We start from the raw sequence: 15,678 nt of genomic DNA on the forward strand, positions 1-15,678 counted from the left end.
GATATTAAGGTTAGCGGCACATCGAGGCAGGGCCTGAACGATCATGTGCCGTTAAAACCTGCGTTGAAAGCTAGATCGCTCAGATAATGTATATATTTTTTGATAACTTTCATTTTTATTTAATGTATTGTTCGATAAGTATTTTTATCTGACATTTTTTGTCATACAATTTTTAGTGGTGTTGTGTCTTTAAAATTTTAACAGGATATGACATATGCATATTTGAACTATTTAATGAAGGAAGTGATGCCATTTTTATGTATGTCTGATGAAGCGGGTGAACCGCGAAAGCGCTCACATCGATTAAAACTTGGATTCTTTGATTTTACATTTGGCAGTTTTTGGCAGTTATTTGATCATTTTTGCCAAACTTTGTTCATTTCATTTGTGGACTATACCTTCAGCCAGTTCTGGGATTTGTTTGGTTCATACCTTGCTGTGGTTTCTGGGTTTGTTTTAATATATATATATATATATATTTATATTTATATATATATATATATATATATATATATATATATATATATATATATATATATGGTTCTACCTTACATAGTCGACAGTGCAGAACATCGACAACGCAATCGCGATCGCCAGAAGATCAAAAATGCAGAAGACTGACGGATGAAAACACCGACGCTGAGGATACCGACATGAGAAAAGGCTGGGTAAGTATGCGGTAGTGACGGACGTTAGGGTGCGAGTAAGGTAAGTGTGGATATTGACGGTCTGTGGGAATAGGGGTGGGTTAAGTGAGTTAGGGTTAGGGCGCGGGTTAGGTAAGTGTGCGGTAGTGAAAGTCTTTGGGTTGGGGGGGTTAAGTGAGTTAGGGTTAGGGCACGGGTTAGGTAAGTGTGTGGTAGTGAAAGTCTTTGGGTTAGGGGCGGGTTAAGTGAGTTAGGGTTAGGGCGTGGGTTAGCTGAGTGTGCGATAATGACGGACCTTAGGGTTAGGGTTTGGGTTAGGGTTGTAGATAGTTGTGTATGTGAGGTTTAGTGTGGGTTTGTAAGGATTTTGGTGTGCTTGTGTTGTGTGTGTGGTTTTTGGACAGGGGATGTGTTTTGTTTGTTGATTGTTGTTATTGTGGTGTGTACAGCCTATGAGGTTTCATGTTTGTGAACCGTCGGTTATTTCGTTGTCGGGCATGTGAGGTGTCGTGTTTATGCACTGTCGATTATGTGGTGTCGATGATTGCGTTGTCGGTGTTCTGCACTGTCGACTATGTAAGGTAGAACCATATATATATATATATATATATATATATATATATATATATATATATATATTTACATAAACATACACACACACACACACACACACACACACACACACACACACACATATATATATATATATATATAAAATATATATATAAACACTCACACATATATGTACACATACATATATGCATACACACACACACACGCACACACACACACACACACACACATATATATATATATATATATATATATATATATATATATATGCATACACACACACACACACACACACACACACACACACACACACACACACACACACACACACACACACACATGCAGTATGGGTGCATACAATTTGTTATTTATAATAAACTTAACATAGTAGAGTTAAGCATTATTAATGTATACATTCTAGTAAATGTTTAATGTTTTACTTATTTACTGTCGCACATTGGATGTGTTCCAGATGCAGTCTTTGTCAATGTCTTTATGACAGTATTTTTTTTTGTATTGCTAAGTGAATTTATTACTTCTTGTTATTATCTTTGCCAATGTAGCCTGAGTTGTGGCTGAAAACGGTCTTTCACTTTCCTGGTTACCAAAGTATAAATAAATATGAAATAGAAAAAAAGTGGGGGCGAACATGACAGAAATAATTAAGGAACTAGTAAAGCACATTTTAATTCTGCATCATTCATAAGACAGAAAAAGGCACTTCCCACTGAAGGCATTGGAAAGCAGCAGGCAGACTTCGTTTGGCATCATATTACTTGTTACCTGAAAATGTACAGCAAGGATGATTTACTGCAGTGAGAGTTTTCACACTTCAACATGAGAGTGTGGGGGAAGGTCTGTCAATTCTTTTAGAACTGCAACATAATTCCTTTACAAAAGCCTGCTATTTACCTATTTTCTTTTGCTGGTAGCAGCTAACAGCTATTTATGGTATAGAACAAGCTCTGACCAGGGCCGGCCTTAGCTGATATGGCGCCCTAGGCAAACTAGTGCTCTGGTGCCCCTTAAGCCCCACCCACATTATACTCATGAAACACCCCTACAAGCCACGCCAACAGGTATGTCACACCCCAAAAAAGCCACTGCAGTCATTCACTTCCCAAGAAAACCAGTCCGGGGGTCGCTTAGCTTTATACCCTCAGGCCTGGCAAAATCTTACAACAGACAACTGGGTAAAAAGCGTTGTTACCAGAGGTTACAGAATACCCTTCCTATCCCCCCCCATTCCAAAGAGAAGACTCCCAGATGTGCCGCCCCATCTGCGAGAACCTGCAGCTATGGAAATTTCAAAGCTGCTAGAAAAAAGAGTCATCCAACCAGTCCCAGCGGACCAAAGAGGATTCGGAACTTACTCAAGGTTCTTTTTAGTTCCAAAGAAGACAGCGGACTGGAGGCGATTCTGGACCTAAGCAACCTCAATTCCTACGTCAAGAAAGAAAAGTTCAATGGTCACGCTTCAATCGATCCTTCCATTCTTACAGAAGGATGACTGGATGTGCTCAATAGATCTGAAGGACGATACTACCACATCAAAATGGCCAGGGCGCCCAGGGATCACTTGCGCTTCGGCTGGGAGCCAGTCATTTTCAATTTGAGCCCTGCCCTTTGGTCTGACCTCAGCCCCAGGGTTTTCACCAAATGCATGGCAGTGGTAGCATCTCACCTGAGACGCCTAGGATTCCAGGTGTTTCCGTATCTGGACGACTGGCTCCTTTCTGCCACCACCCAGCGTCGACTGATACAGGCCAGGGATTACACTCTACAGATTTGTGTTCACCTCGGAATTTCCGTAAATTTCGAAAAATCTTTATTACAGCCATCACAGCATATCTCATTCATAGGAGCGGAATTGGATACGCATCATTTAATTCTAAGGCTTCCTCCAGAAAGGATAGCCTCACTACAAAGCAACATATCTCTTCTTCTGTCATCCAAAAAATCCCCGGCAAGACTGGTTCTAAAGGTTTTGGGTCTCATGGCAGCTTCTCTCATTGCGATACCCCTGGGAAGACTGCACATGAGAGTTCTACAATGGCTACTGTTTGCACAATGGTCGTTCCAACAGCTACCTCTAACACACGAAATTCTGATCACAAACACATGCAAATCGCACCTAACTTGGTGGCTTCAGACTTGCAACCTTTCCAGCGGAAGACCATTTGTGCTACCCTCGCCGACAGCTACGGTGACCACGGATGCTTCCCTGATAGGGTGGGGGGGCATCTTTCAGGGACAGACAGTCCAAGGCGAATGGACCAATTTAGAGTACAATCTGCACATCAATGTTCTAGAGTTGAGGGCAGTGTTTCTAGCGTTGCAACACTTTGCTCCCCTTCTTCCTCTAGGGACTATTGCAGTTCAGATGGACAACATGTCCGTAGTCTGGTACATAAACAAACAAGGGGGAACCAAGTCCTATCAGCTATGCAGAGAGGCCATGAGAATCTGGCAATGGGCGGAGTCCACGGGTCGCTTTCTGATAGCAGCGCACATCCCGGGGTCATCCAACGTCATAGCCGACAGGCTGAGCAGAGCAATCCTATTGCCTCACGAGTGGTCCCTAAAACAGTCAGTTGCGAAGAGTTTTCGCAAGTGGGGCCAGCCTTCCTGCGATCTTTTGCGCCTCCAATGAACGCCAAATGCAGGAGCTGCTTTGCCCTATTACCCTCCAGGAAGTCCCCAGGGACGCACTGGTTCACGATTGCCCCGGGTCTCCTGTACACTTTTCCCCTTTCCCTGATTGCAAAGTTTCTGCAGAAAGCCAACAACCTGCAAAGGACGATTATCCTCATTGCCCCATTCTGGCCTCGTCAAATCTGGTTTCCCTTTCTTCTGGCACACCGCATTCGGGCCCCCTGCATCCTGGACCCGAGCCGGATCTACTGACCCACTCGTCAGGGGCTCCCCACCCTTCGCTCTTGTCACTCCATCTAGCAGCTTGGTTGCTCCGCTTCCCTACTTAGCCAGGTCTGATCTTCTTTCACCTGCAGTTCAGAATATACTAGTGGCTTCTCACAAAGCTTCCACTACAAAGACCTACACTAGTAAATGGAAGCGCTTTGTTTTCTGGGCACATTCACAGCATTTGGATCCTGTTATAGTTCCTTTAAACAAGATTTTGGAATTTTTAACAGAGTTGTTCCACCAAGGAGCTTCTCCTGCCACTTTAAGAGTGCAATTGGCTGCCATTTCCAACTTTCATGTGGAAGAATGTGGGCACCTATTATGGCTCACAGACTTTGTAAGGCCTTTTAAAAGGATCGCTCCATATTAGACCACCAGTTAGGACTCCTACATCTCCGTGGAATCTGAACCTTTTGTTGTCTAAATTGATGTTGCCTCCATTTGAACCGGCTTCCTCTTGTCCATTGAGGTATTTGTCGTGGAAGACCCTCTTTTTGGTGGCCATTACATCGCTAGGCGGTGTCAGAGCTACAGGCTCTTTCTGTTAAACACCCTTATCTGATCTTTCACTCTGACAGAGTATCTCAAGACTAATCCATCCTTCCTCCCCAAAGTCTGCTCTATTAATAACATTAATCAATCCATTGAACTCCCTACCTTTTTCAAAAATCACTCCAATAAGTTGGAGTATATGTTACACAAGTTAGATGTTCATAGACAACTTAGATTTTACTTGGATAGAACAAAGGATCACAGGAAATCAGATCAACTTTTTATAGCCTTTGGACAGCAGGAAAGGTGTAGCAGTTACTAAACGAACCCTTTCCAAATGGCTAACTGATTGCATTGTGTTTGTTTATGCTACTTCAGAACAAACTTTACCTGCCAACCCCAAGGGCACTCTACAAGATCAGTATCTACATCCCTGGCTCATGCAGCCTGCCACCATTAGACACTATTTGTGCAGCTGCCACTTGGTCTAAACCACATACATTCATTTCTCATTACAAAGTGGACAGGGTTTCTAGGGACAGGGCATCCTTTGGTTCCACTGTGCTCAAGAACGTTCTCCCATGAGTTCCTCAAGAACATGGAGCTAGGATGCTACCCATGTGTTAGAACAAACGGCGAGATCGAACACTCTCACATTTAGAAGTTATGTTCTTACCATAACGTTCCATGTGGAGTGTTCATCTCGCCTTTGTTCTTACATTCCCACCCTCCCACCCTCAGGAAGAACGTACAGTTTGGTGCCTGGTCTGGTTATTCTGCTTCTGCATTGCAGTTGTTGTGTATATATGTATGTACATATGTATATATAGCTATAAGTGTTCTTGTAGTTATGTAGCTTTTTGCATGAGTGTGTTCTCTCTCTGACTGCTGGTTTGCTTGCAAACTAGATCTGAGGTAAAGGCAGAGGGGGATTGTGGGAGTTAGGTTGGTCTCGAGCTTCTTCTCGATGCAGAGCTTGCAAGCGGCCGACACGGAGCCGAGGATCGGCTCCGAACCCATGTGTAAGAACAAAGGCGAGATGAACACTCCACATGGAACGTTATGGTAAGAACATAACTTCTAATTTTTGTCTTTGTGTGTGTTTCGTTTGTGTGTTGTAGTGTTGGTAGGATGGTGTATGTGTTGTGTTGTGTATGGTGTGTTTACATTCGCAATTTTGATTTTCACGTTTTTTGGGGTTTATGTATTCCGAATATTCAACTTTATAGTTTCGAAATACTGAAATTTGATATTTCAGTATTTTGAGAGTTATAAAGTGAAAAAACACACACACACACACCTATATATATATATATATATATATATATATATATATATATATATATATATATATATATATATATATATATATATATATATATATATATATACACACACATACATAAATATATACACACACACACACACACACACACACACACACACACACACACACACACACACACACACACACACACACATAAATATATATATATATATATATATATATATATATATATATATATATATATATGGTTCTACCTTACATAGTCGACAGTGCAGAACATCGAACGCATAATGATCGCCAGAAGATCGAAAATGCAGAAGACCGGATGAAAACACCGGCGAGGATACCGACTATGAGAAAAGGCTGGGTAAGTATGCGGTAGTGACGGACGTTACGGTGCGAGTAAGTTAAGTGGGGATATTGACGGTCTGTGGGGATAAGGATAGGTTAAGTGAGTTAGGGTCAGGGCGCGGGTTAGGTAAGTGTGCGGTAGTGAAAGTCTTTGGGCTAGGTGCGGGTTAAGTGAGTTAGGTTAGGGGCGGGTTAGCTGAGTGTGCGATAGTGACGGACCTTAGGGTTAGGGTTTGAGTTAGGGTTGTAGATAGTTGTGTATGTGAGGTTTAGTGTGGGTTTGTAAGGCTTTTGGTGTGCTTGTGTTGTGTGTGTGGTTTTGGACAGGGGATGTGTTTTGTTTGTTGATTGTTATTGTGGTGTGTGCAGCATGAGGTTTCGTGTTTGTGAACCGGTGGTTATTTCGTTGTCGGGCATGTGAGGTGTCGTGTTTATGCACTGTCGATTATGTGGTGTCGATGATTGTGTTGTCAGTGTTCTGCACTGTCGACTATGTAAGGTAGAACCATATATATATATATATATATATATATATATATATATATATATATATATATATATTTACATAAACATACACACACACACACACACACACACACACACACACACACACACATATATATGTATATATATATATATATATAAAATATATATATAAACACTCACACATATATGTACACATACATATATGCATACACACACACACACACACACACACACACATATATATATATATATGCACACACACACACACACACACACACACACACACACACACACACACACACACACACACACACACACACACACACACGTGCAGTATGGGTGCATACAATTTGTTATTTATAATAAACCTAACATAGTAGAGTTAAGCATTATTAATGTATACATTCTAGTAAATGTTTAATGTTTTACTTATTTACTGTCGCACATTGGATGTGCTCCAGATGCAGTCTTTGTCAATGTCTTTATGACAGTATTTTTTTTTTGTATTGCTAAGTGAATTTATTACTTCTTGTTATTATCTTTGCCAATGTAGCCTGAGTTGTGGCTGAAAACGGTCTTTCACTTTCCTGGTTACCAAAGTATAAATAAATATGAAATAGAAAAAAAGTGGGGGCGAACATGACAGAAATAATTAAGGAACTAGTAAAGCACATTTTAATTCTGCATCATTCATAAGACAGAAAGAGGCACTTCCCACTGAAGGCATTGGAAAGCAGCAGGCAGACTTTGTTTGGCATCATATTACTTGTTACCTGAAAATGTACAGCAAGGATGATTTACTGCAGTGAGAGTTTTCACACTTCAACATGAGAGTGTGGGGGAAGGTCTGTCAATTCTTTTAGAACTACAACATAATTCCTTTACAAAAGCCTGCTATTTACCTATTTTCTTTTGCTGGTAGCAGCTAACAGCTATTTATGGTATAGAACAAGCTCTGACAGACAAATAAATGAGGTTTAGTCATGGAAACATAGAAGTATCTCTGTTACAGAAGGTGTGTTTAGATGACAGTGCTTCACAGTCCTGCCATTCTATCTCAGTAGCATGAGAAAACAACACCACTCCCTTATGTCTAGTATGACTCATATAAAGAGGACTTGAAATGTATTCTAGGAAGAAGGAATGAAAGCAAAAAAACAAAACAAAAAAAAAACAAGAACACATTACCAAGGCAGGCCTCATCATCTGTCATTTTGAGGGAAACACATCAAAATTGTAAAAGAAGCACTTTGAGTGATATTGAGGCATTAAAATAGCTGAGAAAACAAAGATACAATGAAAAAACATGCTTTTTTGGTTCTAAGGTGGAGTTTTCCTTTAACAAGTCACATTAACCATTCCTGGACTTTCTATGTCACTGTTTAAAGGAACATACATAGCAACCTTTCTGCTGCATAGTCCAATGACTGCTGCTTACAACTGCATGCTATACATTTATTTCTTATCGTCTAGAAGGTCAGTTTCTCTTGGAAAGAAAATTCTTCACCCATGCTTTCAGTTGTGTTAAATGTCTTGTCACTCTTGGGAAATTATTTATAATACTTTAAACTGCTAACTCAGGAGCAAATGATTTGCCTAACATTCAGCTAACAGCTACATCACTGTTATAGTTTCTTGTCTCAAAAAGGGTAATTTTAGTTAACCACTCTGTCATGACAGGTTACATTGTAATTCATCTCTAGTAACCTTTGTAGAGTAACAGGCTATCCTTAAATCACCTCCTTGCATTCATCACCTACTCTTTCACTATGTAACAACATCAAGGTGAAGAAATGTGGCTACTTGGACTCCTTTACCCTCTACCTGATGCAAGACCGCAAAGATCAAACATAAGCAGCCATTGCTTCTAATTTTCTACCAGATTCACCTGGAGGACCAAAGACATTGCCAGGCTAAGTGGTAATATTATTGATATGTTAAAGATTCCATTGATGTAAAATCTAATTATGTAACTTTAGAATGATTACACTCGAAGGTTTATTTTTTCAGCTGTATTCAAAATGGCACATTGTCTGAGAAGCTTCTGGAATGTTTAATGATACTTTGCTCATTTTTATTTTGTTGTTTAATCTAGCTTCATCAGCTTTTTATTTCAACATTAAAAATATGTTTAGCCAATGTCATTTCTGCATTTTAATTTTACCTGTAGGCTTAATGGCTATAAAATACTTTGATGTTGTCATTTTGTCAGTTACAAACACAAATAGTTTGGTGAACAAATAGATGTAGTCCTCTCGCCTTTTCTTCTTTAACACTGTAAATAAAGCCAACCAATGCAGAATATTTCTCCTGACATGAGTCTTTGTGTTCTTTTCTATCTGCACTAATCTATTGCAGGTAAGATTATAAAGGCACACAGGAGAGCTGAATGGATGTGCTTGCACACTATATTGACATTGCAGTGAGCTGCCTGAAGGTGAAAGTGATGTGATGTAGTGCTATTAGATATTTATAGAGATACTATCTATATAATGTTATAAACTTGCTGAATTTGCTTGTTTAAATATCAGTTTGGAATTATGCAGTTAAAATGATGAACATGCAGTGTCAGTCTGTCGGTCTATATTGTAAAGTCAAACGCTTACCTTATCGAATACCTAAACATCAACCCGTCTTCATCGAACCTAGAAAACATAGATCATCCAGAAGAGAGAAAGCAGAAACGTCGAATTATCATGGTTGGCCTTCTGCGGTATAGCTCCGTAAGGTAAGTGTGTGATAGTTACGGACCTTAGGGTTAGGCTGCTGGTTAAGGTAAGTGCATAGATGGTAATGTATGTTAGATTTAGTGCAGGGTTTTGTTAAGTGTATGTGAATGGATTATTTAGTTTGTTTGGGTTTAGCTTTTTAAGTACTAAGTAAGTAAGTTGGTAAGTGTGCGATAGTTACGGACCTTAGGGTTAGGGTGTGGGTTAAGTTAAGCACATACATGGTGGTATATGTAAGATTTAGTGTAGGGTTAGAAGTAGGGTTTAGTTTAGAGTTAGCAGTAGGGTTTTGGTTAGTGTATGTATGTGGTTTATTTAGTTTGTTTGTGTAGGTAGTATATAGCGGGCGGTGGGGTGGAACAAGTATGATAGTTTGACTTTTTGAATTTCGCGGTTTAGGGTGTTCAGTGTTTATGCGGTTCGATGAAGATGGGTCGACGTTTAGGTATTCAATAAGGTAAGCATTTGACTTTACACTATAGACCCTCAGTCTGTGACTGAAAAGCATGTGATAACATAATACTGAATAAAGTATCATTACAACATTAAATGAAAACTATATTTGTAATTACTGCCAGCAGGTAAGGACTCTGTTTTTTTTAATACTGCAGAACTACTTGGGGGGGTGAACAGAAGGGATTTAAGTTATGAAAGCAATACAGGAATGGTCAACAGTGTTGGAAGAAACCTTTTAAATATAACAGAAAATTGACTTTAAAATTGGTGGAAAGTGATTTTAATGCACTATTCAGATACTAACTAAAGTAGATCTTTAGAGCATTCAAATTAAATCTAGCAACCAGTGTATGGTAAAGAGAATTTAATCTTGAGTCAGCTATGTATGTTATATTCTTTGCTTTTTCTTCAGTGATTTATAGTTATCGGTAACTGTGTATTAAGTCTGTATTGATTAAATTAATTATTAATGCAATATGTACATCAAGGCAATTATGCAGTCACATTTTATTTTGTTCTAACTGTAGATTACACTCCTACAAGATCTTCCCTATCACCCAGGTAAGTAATAGATGACTATAAAACTTTTCTAGTGTCTAATCTGCATGCCCTGCTTTATATGCAGCATAACTGAGATGGAAGATTTCTTACAGCTCATTTTAAAGTGGGTATTTAAAGCTGATATACAATTGGGGAATTTTACATTGTAGTTGAGAGTACATTTTAAATTGTAGCATTATATTATTATCAGGAATATGCAAAGTATAATAACTGTGCTAAATGAATAGAATAAGAACTACAAAGGCACAGCTTATCATGCACAGTACGCACTGTAGTGAACTACAAAGGAACAGAAAATCACGTATAATAAATACTGTACTGATGTATTTCTCTCTCAGCATTGTTTCAAAGTTTCTTCTAGGCTAGCAGACTACAATTGCTTTCCACATTCACAGACCATATATCTGTGCTACATATTTATTGCTTCCTGTTTGCTAAATGTAAAAGTACCTTTACTGAGGCAAACAGCTAACTAAATACATTTCTTATACAAATCCAAGCTAAAACTGATTTAAGCTAGATGATGCCTTGCAGTGATAGTTTTGAAAGTGTATTATCCCTAGGCACTGATACTATTGTTTAAATTCTTTTAAACAAAAAGGTAAAGCAAAAGCAAGTTATGTCTGTGTACAGTTGCACAAAAAGCTTACAATAAAATAGTTCATGATCTCATATTTTACATTGCTCATTCTATACTGCTTAACACATAAGCATTTCTGCCTGGCTTTGCAGCTGATAATACTTATACACTATAGATACATCGTTAAACAGCATTAACTTTAAATAATATATAACCAGGTCAAATCTAGGCAGTGTAATAATAAAATTACCACTACAAATGTAATTAGCAATGATCCATCTGAGTAATGTTGTTGAGTTGTGTTCTTATTTTGGAATCATTCCCGATAACTATGAAAGGAATTGACTGATTCTGTTGGAATTTGATGGCTATTTCATCCACCCACAGTCCAGTACTTTCTCTACTGGATAAGAAGTTATTTTGCAAATGACCAATGACCTGTCTTCTGTTTTAGCTCACAAAAATGGCTTTAGGTTTGCCCTGACAGTATTGAATTTTGATCCTACAGAACTAACAAGAATGACGTCCCTAAAATGCCCCTAGTTCCAGCTGACAGACATCAGCTTAGTAATTTGAGAGCAGGTATTAGAAAAGACAGACGGACCATATTTTATTGTCAGTGATGAATAGATTGGAACCAGAACTTTAACATTCCTGTAGGTTATTGTACAAAGAATATTTTTGAAATCATAATAACATTACTTAATAATTTCTCATAAATTTGAACCAAAAGAGAAATCCTTAGCAATCTTTATTTTCAAGTCTCTTGTAACACCTAGCTCCTTCAATTGACTTGTTGACATTAACATCAATATTACCTGAGGATGTCCTTACCTTCAAATTATCTTAAATAACCCTGTACATTATGTTGGTATGACACTTTAGTGATTACTACCCACATTTTTGAATCATCTGCAAACTTGCTTTGCCATAACTCAATAGTAAGTGGGAAGCAAGGCATAAAATAGTAAATAGCAAAGGGGCCCAACACTGACCCCTGAAATACACTTGATTTGACAGGCTTAACATCTGAAATGGAATTTCTAATTTTAATGTGATACTTTCTTCTACTTAACCAACATCCCATCCATCTTATCAAGTACCTATTTAGCTTTTTTAGCCAATATACTCTTCACTTCTTTTTATGAAATAGTGTCAAAAGCCTTTGCTGGGTCTAAATAAATCAAATCAACTGATAGTCCTCCAAAGCCTCCCGGACAGGCTGATAAAAACTAAGTGCATTTGTTTGACAAGAATGACTTGCAGTAAATCCATGCTGGCATATGTGCATTGTGGGAGATAAAAAGTGAAAAATCAAGGCACCGATCAGTCTCTCAAAACATTTTCCAGCTATACACACAAGATTTATTGGTCTATAATTATCAGTAGATTACTTGTTTCCTCTCTTTGGGAGTGACATCACCAAAACGTCTTTCCAATGCTCTTGACATATTCACAATTTAAAGATTCCTGAAATAAAAAGTAGACCTAGGGGTAATATGATAAATAATATTTTTAAGAAGAAAAAAGCATTAATTCCAATAAGGACCAGGTGCTGCTTTGTGTTTTTTAGACATACTTAGTTCTGTAAAGATTTTGTCAGTTATTTTTGGATATAAATCATGAGTATTTAAAGAAAAAACTCAGAAGAGGTTGGATATTGAGAAGCAAAATTTAAAGCATCACAGTTTTCTTAAAATACTTTATACAGAATGTCAAGATTAGACTCATGGCTATCATCTATAAAATTTATATCATGCCGTGTTTCTTTTCTGTATTGTCTAAGGTGTTAAAGAAAGCTTTCTTATTATCAGTATAAATTGCCACCTTTCTCTTATATTTACTTCTAGCTAGAACTGATTTCTAACTTTCTATATTTAAGCTTATGTGCTAAAATGTAATTCTTTTTTCACATCTGCCAGTAGTAATTTTTCCCTTCTAAGTTTCTCAAGTCCTTTTGACCAGCTAGGGCAGCAATGTCTGGTTATTTTAAATGAAGTTGCATGTACAAAGCTATCTATTAAACAATAGATATATTTACAGAATATTTGACAACAGTCAGCAATATGTTTAGATTTCATGCTTTCTAGTTCCAATCCTTTATTATTTTATTCATACGAGAATATTCAGTCCTATAGAAAGCCTTTCTTATTTCTTTTACTTCATGGATGTTCTTTGGAGTGTCACATACAATATTTCAAACAATATTATAGTAATCAGATCCTGTTAATTCAGCTACAACAGAGGTACAGTGGATATAAAAAGTGTACATGCCCCTATTAACATGCCAGGTTTTTGTGGTATAAAAAATGAGACCACAATAAATAATTTCAAAACTTTTCCCACCTTTAATGTGACCTATAACCTGTACAATTCAATTGAAAAACAAACAAATCTGTTTGGGGGAAAAATATAAAAAATAAAAAATGTACTATAAGCTGTTTGCATTAGTGTGCACACTCTTAAACTAATACTTTGTTGTGTGTGCACACTCTTAAACTAATACTTTGTTGTGTGTGCACACGCTTAAACTAATACTTTGTTGTGTGTGCACACGCTTAAACTAATACTTTGTTGTGTGTGCACACTCTTAAACTAATACTTTGTTGTGTGTGCACATGCTTAAATTAATACTTTGTTGAAGTACCTTTTGATTTAATTACAGCATTCAGTCTTCTTGGGTACACACCTGCCATCAATTAAAGAGACTCTGATTAACCCCAAATAAAGTTCAGCTGACCTAGTCGGATTTTCCTGACATTTACTCAGTTGCCTGCTACAGCAAAAGCCATGGTTCACAGATAGCTTACAAAGCATCAAAGGGATCTCATTGTTGAACAGTATCAGTCAGGAGAAGGTACAAAAACATTTCCACAGCGTTGGATATACCATGGAACACAGAGAAGATATTCATCAAAACGTGGAGAAAATATGGGACAACAGTGCTAAGAACTGGACGTCTCTCCAAAACTGATGAGAAGACAAGACAGAAACTGGTCAGGGAGGCTGCCAAGAGACCTACAGCAACATTGAAGGAGCTGCAGGAATTTCTGACAAGCACTGGTTGTGTACTACATGTGACAACAATCTTCCATATTCTCCATATGGCTGGACTATGGGGTAGGGTTGCAAGATGGAAGCCTTTTCTTACACAGAAAAACATCCAGGCCCGGATAAAATTTGCAAAACAATGCATTAAGTCTCCCAAAAGCATGTGGGAAAATGTGTTATAGTCTGATGAGACCAGGGTTGAACTTTTTGGACACAATTCCAAAAGGTACGTTTGGCTCAGAAACAGCACTTTACATCACCAAAAGAACACCATCCCCACGGTGAAGCATGCTGGTGGCAGTATCATGCTTTAAGGTTGCTTTTCTTCAGCTGGAACTGGGTTTTTAGTCAAGGTGGAGGGATTTATGAACAGTTCCAAATACCAGTCACATTTGACCCAAAACCTTCAGGTGTCTGCTAGAAAGCTGAAGATGAAAAGGAATTTCACCTTTAAACATGACAATGACCCCAAGCATACATCCAAATCAACAAAAAAAATGGCTTCACCAGAAGAAAATTAAAGTTTTGGAATGGCCCAGCCAGAGGCCCGACCTAAACCCAATAGAAAATCTGTGGGGTGACCTGAAGAGGGCTGTGCACTAGAGATGAATTCGCAATCTGACAGATTTGGAGCACTTTTGCAAGGAAGAGTGGGCACATATTGCCAAGTCAGGATGTGCCATGCTGATGGACAACTACCCAAGAAGACTGAATGCTGTAATTAAATCAAAAGGTGCTTCAGCAAAGTATTAGTTTAAGGGTGCACATGCTTATGCAACCAGCTTATTGTACGTTTTTTATTTTTTATATTTTTTCTCCTAACAGATTTGTTTGTTTTTCAATTGAATTGTACAGGTTATAGGTCACATTAAAGGTGGGAAAAGTTATGAAATTATTTATTGTGGTCTCATTTTTTTATATCACAGAAACCTGGCATTTTAACAGGGTTGTGTACACTTTTTATGTCCACTTTATTAAAAATAGAATTTGTGTCTTTAACCCACATTACATCCAAGATTGTAATGTTTCTGGTTGGTTCTTTAACAAATTGATGATATATATCCTTGTTCCTTGCTAAAACTACCCAAGTCCTCAAGGGCACTAAAATTCTCAGAAATATTTTCCCAATCTATTTTCAGACCATTTAGGTCTTCTGTGTTGGTATCACATCTATCCTTAAAAAAACAAAAAAAAAAACTTAAGACTCAGTAATTCCTGTAGAATAGAACAGTTTTACAATATTCAGTGATATTTATTTAGATATGTTAATAGAGTAATGTCATAGTTGCTATTAGTATAAACTAACTTGAAGTTTAAGCTTAATTTATATAGATGGAGACATCAACCTCTTTTTTACTCATTGTATTAGTTGGCAACAACAGTGGTTTATTTAATTGAGAAAAACATGTTTCAGTTGCTAAAATAATATCATACTGACCTTTTGCTATTCTTGCTCAAGTGCTTCAAGTTTATTATTTAAACATGTACCATCACATATAAAGACTGTCACGGAGTTCATGACTTACTTTTGGGGACTCT

General features: G+C 37.8%; 1 protein-coding gene across 2 annotated transcripts in view; it reads left to right on the forward strand.

Annotated features, from left to right (window-relative positions):
- Positions 1-15,678, forward strand: part of THEGL (theg spermatid protein like) — a 388,303-nt gene that overhangs the window by 88,967 nt on the left and 283,658 nt on the right. For both annotated transcript variants that reach the window (XM_044058903.1, XM_044058904.1), the window contains exon 3: positions 10,475-10,508. In XM_044058903.1, the coding sequence (XP_043914838.1) occupies positions 10,475-10,508 (34 nt within the window). The remainder of the gene's footprint in view (positions 1-10,474; positions 10,509-15,678) is intronic.

Source organism: Protopterus annectens, chromosome 17.part0, assembly GCF_019279795.1.
Source record: "Protopterus annectens isolate FY-2018-M chromosome 17.part0, PAN1.0, whole genome shotgun sequence".
Taxonomy (NCBI): Eukaryota; Metazoa; Chordata; order Ceratodontiformes; family Protopteridae; genus Protopterus; species Protopterus annectens.